The sequence below is a fragment of the Pseudorca crassidens genome, chromosome 11 (assembly GCF_039906515.1).
Source record: "Pseudorca crassidens isolate mPseCra1 chromosome 11, mPseCra1.hap1, whole genome shotgun sequence".
Lineage (NCBI taxonomy): Eukaryota > Metazoa > Chordata > Mammalia > Artiodactyla > Delphinidae > Pseudorca > Pseudorca crassidens.
The window spans coordinates 35,615,379-35,626,907 of NC_090306.1; the positions used below are offsets into that span (position 1 = coordinate 35,615,379).

Here is an 11,529-nt window from a genome sequence, read left to right on the forward strand (position 1 = left end):
ACATTAAGGAAAGTTGGACCACTGCATTGTCTGGCCATATTAAGAAGGATTCATGAAGCATCTTTGGGGTAGAGAAAATAGCATTGGGCTTAGAACCAGGTTTTAGTTCAATAACTAATTTTGCCTTGTGCTAGGTCAGCAAATCTGACTCTTAGACCTTTAATCTGCAAATGAGGATAATGAGACATACTTCAACTGTATTATAAGAATTAAACAAAATAACATGTTGCAAAAGTTCCCTGGACAGAATAGGCACTTAATAAATTAAAAAATAATAATAATTCATCGAACAAATATTTGTTGAGGACATGCTGTAGACCAGACTGTCCAGAAAACTTATGAATAAATGATTTAAAGAAATCTTCTTATTATTCTTATATCATAGTTATCTGTACATTTAAATTTTTGGAGTTTTCCTCACAGAAGAAGATTTGATTTAAAAGAAAAGCAGAGGTAATACTTAAATTGAAATTAATCTGCATCTATACTTTGATAAAACCTGACATGTGAATTGGAAACCACCCCCAGGAAGGCCAGCTGGGTGAATGATGGCTGCTAGTTCCGTCCCACAAAAGAGTCACATGAAACTTGATATAGTTGCCACTTTGGGGCTCACAATGCCAAAGCTTAACAGGGGTTTTTCTGTGTCATCCCATCCTCTCATCTCTTGAAAAGCCTGCTGTTCTAAGCAAATTTAAAAGGCAAAATACCTATCCTTTCCTAGAACTGGGGAGTGATTTGTCCCACAAATATTGGTACTAGAAATAGGCATGCAAGTATGTGTCTGCTAAAAATACGTCATCTCTCCTATAATTTTAGGGATGCCTGAACAAAATAGACCCTCCATGAATAAATAGTCATGACATCCAGGAGCATGATAGACTAAGCCTTTTTAGTTCTATGGTCTCACCTACAAGCAAACATTGTGCCCATCATGACCTTGAGCATTAGTATTAAACTCAGCAAAATATCCTTTACTCAAATTTATGTAAAAGAACAGCTACGAAAAATTCGGTGGGCTTTGTAAGAAGACATACCTGCCTGCTTCCCTTTGTTTAGCTTTCTTTTGATTACATACACTGATAAGTTTAAGGAAAATTGACTGTCATGTCCAGCTAGTTTTACTCCTACTCTTCATTGTCAGTACTGCAAAACACCAGTTTTTCTCCTAAAAATGTAAAGTGACAAAACTATAGAAGAAGCAAGTATGTCTGTGGGGGATGTAGGAGAGGTTCAGGGAGCAGTACTTCTTCTTAAGTAAACCTGGTAGGGTATGTGTCTGTAGCTCCTGAAGTTGTCTAGGAAGTCTTAGTCATAGATGTGTTCAACTGGGCCCTCAAGCCTAGCGCTAAAGAGGAACCATTAGCCTTGGCATGGAGCACACACAAATTATTAAACTTTTTCTCTGGCTCTACTTGTTATTGCTTTGCCTCAAAAACTGATTGGGGAAAGGCAAGGCTGGGGCAGTGGAGGGAATAATTTAATATTTGTTTTTATGAATATTGCAAAATAGAACGAGCATCTGAAAGTCCCCAGGCTCTCTAAATTTTATTGATGTTGAGAAAAACTGATCCCAGTCCTAGTTTGATACATTCCGCAAAACCAGGGCTACCCAAGTAAGCATATTCTGCCAAACAGCTATTTCCAATACCAAATGCAAAGATGATCTAATAAGCTGGCTCTGGTTGTTTGTGAATAAGGAACTTGAGTGTTATTTGTTAAAGATTTTGTATAAGTTGAGGAAAAAATTAAACCCATGAAATGCATTATATGTATGTTGAACATTTTATAGAATAGGAGAGAGTTCTGAGTCTCTTATGTCTCATCCCATGCTTAGGGTATTCTCATATTCACTATATAATAATTTTTAAATGAACACACTAAATTTCATATTTCAGATTCACAATTATCAAATGGCATTTGCTATGTATTTTTAACTTTTTTTTCATTTAATTATCACAAATACCCTGCTGTGAAAATATTGTACTCCCCATTTTCCAGATAAGGAAATGGAGGCTCTGAGAGGTTAAGTACCTTGCGGAGGTCACACGCTCAAGCGAGGGCAACAGTATTCAAGTAGAATTCTTTCTAATGCCAAGTCTCAAGCTTTTGTGAAAATCTTACCTTGCATTTCTAAAAAAGTAGGTAAACCAGTTTTAAAAGTCCTCAGAATTATACTCTCATCTTGCCCCCCAATTATATCAAAATTAGGTTATTTAGAATGTGTTTGTTAGTGAATGGACTGTTAGAAGTTAGTTTTATATTTCCCAGCAAATAATTGGTCATCACTCTAATGGAGATGCTTGATCCTTTCTCAAAGAAGAAATGCATCCTTGTAATCTCACATTTCCTGATAGGGAAAGGACCAGAGTAAGGAAAATATATGACTGCCAGGATAAGCTGTCAGCAAACCATACACCCTTGCCAAAAAAAACCAAAAGCTATTTTGTTTGACATATGTGTTTATAATTGCCAAGTAAGTAGGAGTAGCAAGATTAGTGGGTTTCACCAGTTTGAAAAAAAACATCAGAGCCACTATCACTTATATGATCAAGCTTTTAATGTATATATATAAACACATATCAACTTTATCATAAATAAGGGGAAATATAACAAATATCTTTGCAAATTTTAGGCTCAATGCTTGATATTCTTGAACACATTATGGTTTGCATAGAATCATAGACTAATGGCAGTGCTAGGAACCTAAGGAGTTATAATATTGAACCCTATCATTTTATAGAAGGAAAAATCCACAGCCTTGACAAGTAAAATGGCCAAAGATCACACCAGCCTCAGAGCCATATTTTGAGTCCAAATATTCTCTTTTGCCCAAAGTTACACAACTAGCTATTGACAGAACTGCAAATAGGTCTTAAATTATCTTTTTTTCTTCTTCTTCTTCACATAGCTTAGTATTTTGCTATCTCAAAGAAGCATAAGGAGATAAAATTCTCAAACACAGAATAAGCAAGCTGATACACATAGACACTATAATATAATAGATATCAAAGGCCAAAAAAATCATCAAATATAAAAAGTCTTCTTATCTCAAAGAAAAAATCCATCTTATTTTCTGATTTCTCTTTTGTTTTCTTTTCCAGAAACTCTTAAAACCGATTGGGGTAAATATCCATAACTCCATTTTGTCAAAGGCAGGTAGTTATGCTTATAATAATGGATTTAAAATTGAAAACTGTAACAGCATTTTCCCCAAGAGACCTATTTGAAGCAGAGCCAACTAACTTTTTAAAGAGATACGTCTTTTAATTCTTAATAAGCATTAGACAATTTATAAAAATAAAAATTCTGATATATGGCCCAAAGAAAATTTTAACATTAACCTCACTGAGTTACAGAAGTTTTATTCCAAATTCTATACCAGTTTCTAGTCAAGGGTAAAAAATCGGGTGGGAATCAGGAAAAGGGTGGGGGGGAATCATGAAAAAGAAAATATGAAAGGGAGGAGAGATATATAAGATAGAAATTCCAGAAATGAATTAACCAATAACGAATCTATAATTGTTTTGTCTCAGACATTCTGTAAAATCCCAGTAGTCAAGACAAATTTTGAAGTATTTGTTTTTGCCTCAATGGTTTTACATCCTTTAAGTGTTAAGTCCTGCAAGAAAATTAGAGTACATGAATTTTTAAAAAATTTTCTTGGTCAGAAAATTCATTCATACATTAAGTTATATGTCAGTATCTGAAAGTAAAAAACAGCTCTTCCTCCTTTAACTTTTGTTTTCACCCATTTCTGCCACAAAATTTAAGAAAATAAGTGCCATTTCCTCACTTAAACCTCACAACAATCTAATGGGTAAATGGACACAAATAATTTTCCAAAGGGTACACAGCCAGTAAATGATAGATCCAGAATTGCCAACAGGTCAGGCTAACCCCAAAAACAAAGCTCGTAATCAATACCTGAGATCAGAAAGTGTTGATGTCTTCTTAAGCGACCCTCCTCCTTGGCCACAGTGATTGGTTGAGGGACGGGAACATGTTCCCAGCTAGTTCAATCACACAAATGCACTAATTCAGCGACCGTATTGGTCTGAAAGTACGTATATGACTCAGATTTTGCAAATAAGAATCTTTCCTTGAGAGTTTTCTCACTGGAATTGGAGTAAAAAAAATATCATCTCTTTGATCTTGAGAATGTATGATTGTGAACTTGACTCTCTTGTCTACCTTGAGAAGTCAGTCTGAGAATGTGAGGCAATTTGCAAAGGAAGAAGACATGAAAGTCAGAAATGTAGCAGACACAGGTATTCAGTTAACTAACTAGCTCTAGTTGTCCCAAAGCAGTGCAAAATCAGCTTTTTCTTCAGTTGAGCTCCAGTTACTTAAAACCAAAGATCCCAGACTACCATGTCACAGAGGAGATCAACTTGAGCTAGACTACTACAGAAAAGTCCAATATGCCCTGTGTTGATAGGTGAAAGGACATTTCAGGAATGTTTGTGATCTAAAAGGACACAATGTGTGACTAGGGAACAGTAAATAGACATACAGGTCTCAAATGTATGTTGTCTGCAGGGGACACCTGCTTTATCTATTGTTTTGCTTTGTTTTTATCCAACTACTTTTCAAAAAACACAGTGTAGGACTGTATAAAGAGATGAACAACATCAAGTGTAGTATGAATCACTATCATTTACAGAAGTTTTCTCCCAGCTATGCACTTTTCGAAGTGCTCTACATAAAGCAGCTGTTTTCAAACTGTGATAAGCAGAGCCCTACACATTGCCTGGAGTGATGGGCTTGGGGGAGTACAGGTACAAGCATGAACGTAAAGGAGGCAACAAATCTGTGGTCTCCTGCCCCAGGCCCATCTTTAAATAAAGCATCCCCTCTCCCTGCTTGTTCAGTAAATGGGCTTCCACATATGATTGTTTCTGAAGAAAGGTTATGCTGCTAAAATATATATAAGAACCATTGATATACATCTTCTCCATACTCACAATAAAGCTATGAGATATATTACCCCTGTTTTGTACTTGAAGGAACTAGGGCATAAAAATATTAAGGAACATGCTCAAGATGACCTAGCCAATAAAAGGCAGAGGCAGTATTTGGACTCTTGCTTTCTTTGCCTGGCTCTAGAGCCCCATTACACTATTCACTATCCCCTTACATCTCCTGCTAGGACAGTGACCTGCTTACAGACCCTCATATTTGCCTGTTTGTTCTCAAAATCTAAACAACCAAGGACCAGTTACAAAACTGTAGTCTGATAGATAGTCGGACTACCTGTAATTGACTGGATGTAACAAGGAAACGTACCCCAGAGCAGTTGTGGAACACCTCTCGAGTAAGAAGGAGGAACATTTTATGTAAGGTTTGAGTTCTTACTGAAGAATCCAGAGGAAGGTCTAAGGGAAGAAGCAATCAGTTTTGGATCAGTTGCTGTTTCTAAGATGAGGGCAGGAGTATCAGGAATTAACTAGGGTTGGGAGCCGTCTCAAGGGGAGAGTAGTTTAGCAATTGGGTGTTCCTAGTAAAAGATGGGAAGTGTAAAGCAGGTATGGAGTAGCACTGGTAACACAGCACTAGCCACTCAATGAAGGGGTCATTTGTGCATTTGCCAGCTGCTGCATGACCTTGGCAGTGTCTCCATTTAAGTTCAAGCTGGGATTATCTGTGTCTGTCATACTACTAACCTGAATAAACGCAGGTGACTTTGCTCTTTTTCCCTCTGAGCTGATTTTTTACTCTCAATCCCAAACAGACTTTTACTCTTATGTTTCTCTCAACTTGCTGCTATCCCAGCAGGAGTTTTATTGAATTCGACAAATTTCAACAGCAAACACCCACTGACGTGTACCTAACACACCTAATATATATGAAACATACCCCTAGGCATGGGGATCAATCATCTTATCAAAACGCTTTCTTCCCTCAGCCCAGGGTTATAAGGCTTTGAAGGAATCCAAAGTAACATCCTATCAAGAAAAGTTAGAGAACCCCTCGGCCTGAGCAGTAAAATAAGGTCTTTCTGATACTGCAGATTTTTAATATCATCTCTCTGATAGGAGAGACATGTCACAGTGGTTACCTTTGTCTTCTTTAAACCCCCGTGTCCTACCCCTTCACTTTCTCTCCCACCTTGTGTTCTGCAATCAGAAAAGTTTCAGGGCTTTTAACTGGAAGAATTATTCATATTATAACTTTATGGTTCAAGACAACACAGCTGAAAATATGATTTGGATATATTCCCTGTCCTGAAGTTGTTCAAAATCTAGACATATTAACAGGTGTGATCATAAACATGACACCACAAGGAGAAAATTCCAAGTATTAATAGTAAACATTAGCAATTTGGATTGGACCATGGTATCTAAACTTAAGCATTAGAAAAGAGATTTGTATTAAAAACTGACTAGAGTGGCGGTCTATTTAGCATAAAACCTGGAGAGATTGTTAAGCACTGCTTAACTTTTAATTAAATTTCTCTTCTCAATATATAACTCCCTCTAGAGGAATCCTTCCTGAGGGAAAAATAAATCTGGGCAGTTTAGGTTAAAAAAAGTCAAGAAATCCAATGGAAGAGACATAGTATTCTAAATTGGCCTTACATTTGTTCTTATAGGCAAAAGTAATTAACCAGACTGATGACTTTTTCATGTTTGATATTCAGTAGCTATGTGAAAAGAAAAATATACGTTTACTATATACCATGTTAAGTACTGAAATTATGCTTGATATACATTTTGTTAGATGGAAAACCAATATATGTTTAAAACCCCTCAAGAATATAGGGCTCCCACATTTAAAATGACTTTAAAATAGTAATTCAGTCAGGTCTCTAATTTGTGTTTGCAATGTGGAAGAGAATTGAAGATGAAGACCACAGTTACATAAGCTTGAGCCATTAGAGAAATTAAATATAACACACATAAACATGAAGAGTTTATTTTAAATAAATCAAATATCCTGATGTTGAAGCCTCAAATTATGAAATTGTGTTTGGTTTTCATACTAACACCAAAACTTCAAAATGGCATCCATAATTGACTAACTTTCTTTCCTTGGCCACAGTTTGTACTTAGCCAACCCACATATTCAGGCAAATACATGAATGTGTACCCATCACTGATGTAATTCGTGGTCAAAGACACAGTGTTGCAGAGACCCTGCAGTCATTCTCAGACAAAGGTCTTCAGGAAAGATCATTTAAATTAGGTCAAACATTGAAAGCTAATGTTTTTCTGTGTGATTAAGGTTTATTATTGGTCATCTTATTGAATAAAATAATATGTGGGCTGTGGCATAGTTTTAAAATATCTGTGTAGAAAAATAGAAGGAAAAAATGCTACAAGAATAAAGACACTTTGAAACAGCTTAGGTGCTCTGTTTTCCCGTAAGTCATTTGTTTTCCTCCTGTGCCCTTGCCTTGACACTTTAAATGCAAGATGTAATGTCCTAATGCTTTTCTAGCACTGGTACCTTTCCAAAGTTATCTGTAGAAAGTGGCAGAGAGGTAGAAAGAGCATGGGCTTTGGAGCCAGGCCAATCTGAGATCTAATCCTGGCTCTGCCTTCTACTGGCCACTGACCTTGAACAAGTCATTTTACCTGAATCTGAGTTACATAATCTATAAAGTCAGGAAAATAAGATCTGCCATCATAATCTATTGTATAAATGTCATAATACATATAAATGATCAGTGTGGTGTCTGTCTTGTGGCTGTAGAACAGTGAACTGTAGCTGTAGCTGCTGTAGAACAGCAATTATCATGGTCATTATTTGTGTCATCATTGCTACTGATAATGCCGTTATGCATTATCATAAAGAGGCTATAAGCAGCTACTCGAGGGCTGTTTATATAGTGCTTGCTCTTCTGCCCTCACTTTTACCTTCGCTGTCCTGCTCATTTCTAAGAACCCCTTTATCAGTGTCTGATAATGTTTTCTCTCTTATATTTTCCATGCAGCCCTGAATGCTGCTAACAGGGCAATAGTGGAATGCAGGTAGACACAATCATCTTCCGCCTTACAGGGAGTATGACTGTGCTTTCAATGACCAAATTCGAGAGAAATGGCCTTGAGTCTTCCTAAACTTAAGAGGAATATTCCAAAGGAAGGTCTATTTAGGCAACTGTTGATATAGTAGATAACAATGATTTAAAGTTTCAATTTAGAGAATAAACTTCCAAAAATGGACACAAATCTATTATATTTACAAGCTGTTGACTGTATTTTTTGCTCATTGAAGAGAGCACCTAATAATTGTGGAGAGTTGAAAGGAAGAGTGTACCTTCTTGGTCCCACTTTTCAACCCTTTCTCAAGAATTCCAGTGAAGCTGGACTTGGACCCATAAACTTACCTGACCACAGGAAGAGCCCTTCTAGGTGTCATTCAAGACGTAATTTAAGTCTGTAGAATATTACATCATTTTTATTCTTCATTTACCTAACATCTCTCAGGGCAATTGTTCTTTAGATAAAAATTTGAATAGGTTATTTATTATTATCAAAAATACATTTCTAAAATCATTGCGTATAAGCCCCTAAATGTTTTAAAACAATTAGGATATGAAATCATGTAGGACCTTCCAGTATACCTATGATGTCATTGCCCCATGTAACATTATTAGCATTTTTCTGCATCTCTTTATCTTATTTGTTCACAGCTTACTGACGATTTTTCACTTATTTATACATGTTTCCTGACCTAGTGCCTTCTGGTAGGAGTTTGGGACTGCTGGATCACAGGAAAAACAGAAACATTTGTGATCTTATTATCATAAATGATTTATATGAACTTTTGGTATAAACAGTCCACACAGTCTCACACACAAAATCCTTGATAAAACATTTTTGTTTTTCTTAAGTCACTTAAGACTAAGTGAAGCTAGTATTTTTTTAAAGGAACCACTTGAGTTTCATGGTTACATAATACCCATAGCAGGGTAAATGAGCAACAGTGACTGTTATCAATGAAATAATATGCACTTTTTTGGTTTACATTATAGGTGCATCCATCCTATCACCATGTCTTCTTGGCTTCCTGCTTCCTGTCCTTGGCATCCTTGTGTACTTGGAATTCTGAATGTGGCATGACAACTGCTGCTCCCAGCCCAGCTCAGAGGACACCCTCCATCTCTGTGATGACTACAATTCCTTCCAAGTCCTGCAACTCCATCCTAAGCCAAATAAATTATACTTTAACAAACTATCCAACTGATTTACAGCATATGTTATGACTGAGGCATTCAGGAACCCCTTCATCCAAAAGAATAAACTTTTAAATTGATATAAAATGATTTTTAACTTGTTCCAATATGCCTTATAAACCACTTAACCTAATTCTGTGACAGTTGCATGATTTAATCCAATGGGACAATTTACAGTGTTCAATTCAATACCATAGGCTGTAGAGTGAAAGTAAAATCACCATACACAGGTGCTTTAAATTTAATAACAAGTTGTGAAATATAATAGAGGTTGAAACGTTGATCGTATGTGGTAAATGTAAGAGTAATACAGTCTCTTGTACTATCCTCTCTGTTTTGGGTCCTGCATATTTTTGAATGGCCCCTATCACTCATGGCATTTTGAGTTTTCTTTAAGAAAAAAGTATAACTAAAGCATTTAACATAATTTCCAATACCAAAACATTCTACTGAATGAGTTGGATGATTTTGAATATTGAAAACCAAATTCTAGAACTTACTTTCAGTATTCTTGTTTTGGAAGTAAGTAATTTTCTAAATATTTGGTCTTCAGAATCAGTAATACTTTTAAGTTAGTTTTTTAATAATAAAATTAATATACTACATGAAGTTTTTTTTTTACTTTTGTATTCTACTCTGACATTATTTTATGTTTTTCTTATCATCAATTTCAAACCTCAAAAAATCGCAGCTCTTGTGTTAGAATATCATCATGTTGCTGTATTTATTCACACGTGAACTGATGAATTTTGAGAAGTAGAGTGCTTCCATTTTTTAATTGAGATGTGACAGTCTTTACACAGCTAGGAATAAATGACAGTTAAGTGAATATCAGAATTATCTAATATTCTAGTGACTTTGTTTTTGTGCTTCATTCTAAGTAAAACCTCTCTTTATTAAAGGTATGGAATCAAGAAATCACCTGTAGCTCGGAAAAACTACAGTATTCCCTATTTTTTTTTAATTTAGTTTTAAACTCATTTCCTGCTTCAATGCAATACCGAAAACTGGCTATGAATACCAAATCAAGATGTTGCTAATGGTACTTTGAAGAGTATGCAAAACTGGAAGGCCAGGAGGAGACAAATAACGTGTCTGTCCAGTGGTCTCCCAAGTGTTGGTGCTTTAGGTTTTTATAAGTTGTGAAAAGGAAGATGCACATTTCTTCATTCTCCATGGTGTGCACGGAAATGTGTTTGAGTATGGATGTGAAAGAAATCAAGTAATAAAGGATTAGCTGGCTTATGAAATAGTGCAATGTCTGATGCTTCAAGAGGTATAATCCTATTTTATTAGCACAACCTTGCTAGCTAATTAGAGATAGAATTTATCTTTTTAGAAAGGATACCTTATAGGTTCATAAAAAAAAAATATTTACAGGAAGCAAAATAGATCTATTACTATTTTACCCCCCTTTCTTTAATTTGTATAATTTTTGTACTATATATCTATGTATAAATGTTTAGAGTTTTCATTATGAAAATACCAATAAATATTTCATTAGTTTACATTTAACTCTTTGTTATAAAATGAAACTTTTTAAAAATAAGTGAAAGGGATGATTCTCCAGTGGAAGTATGTCAACAGTCTTGACATCGTTACCAGATTTCATAAAATATTTAATTATTTGAAAAAAAAAATCTCTTCATACTTTAGGGAAACGAATACTCTGTGAGCCTTCTGTACACGTTTGTGTCTTCATTGTTACACCTTGGGGTTTTCCTTTTGCAATGTGACCCATGTTGGGCATTTTTATATAGTCAACAACTAAATCTTTTGCCAAATGCATGCTTGCCTTTTATTTTCTAATGTATGATAATAAAGAGCAAAACTGGTTTTGCATGAAATGGTTCTGAAAGGTAAGAAGAAAACAGACTTTGGAGGTTGTTTGTTTAATTTTAACTTTGTGGCAGAGATAAGGTAGATTAAAATCTCTCATACACTGATAACTCAAGCCTTTCATTTCCTCATACAAGTGTACAAATTTGACTGGGACCATCAGTTTTAAACTGTTGTCAAACTAACTAATGTATCATCTGCTTTAAGACGCAAGATTCTTAATTAAACTTTATATAGATATAGATACATATGTTGTTTCTTTGTATTTCAAGGAAAGGTGATAGTAGTTTTATTTGATACTGATAAATATTGAATTGATTTTTTTAGTTATTTTTTATCATTTTTTCAATGGAGTAGTATAGGACTGTGCTTTGTCCTTTTTATGAATGAAAACAAATTATAAAGAAATAAATGTCTTACTGTTACCCAAGAAATAACAATTGTCCTTTCAATTTACCTGAAGTTGAAAATTCGTTTTTAAAGGGTTTTCATTAAAAGTTTAATAGCAT

General features: G+C 35.1%; 1 protein-coding gene across 4 annotated transcripts in view; it reads left to right on the forward strand.

Moving 5' to 3' along the window:
- Positions 1 to 11,266, forward strand: part of CNTN1 (contactin 1) — a 371,063-nt gene extending 359,797 nt beyond the window's left edge. For all 4 annotated transcript variants that reach the window (XM_067696189.1, XM_067696191.1, XM_067696187.1 and 1 more), the window contains one exon: positions 8,981 to 11,266. In XM_067696189.1, coding sequence (XP_067552290.1) covers positions 8,981 to 9,057 — 77 coding nt within the window. In that variant the 3' untranslated portion in view covers positions 9,058 to 11,266. The remainder of the gene's footprint in view (positions 1 to 8,980) is intronic.
- Positions 11,267 to 11,529: the final 263 nt, after the last annotated feature.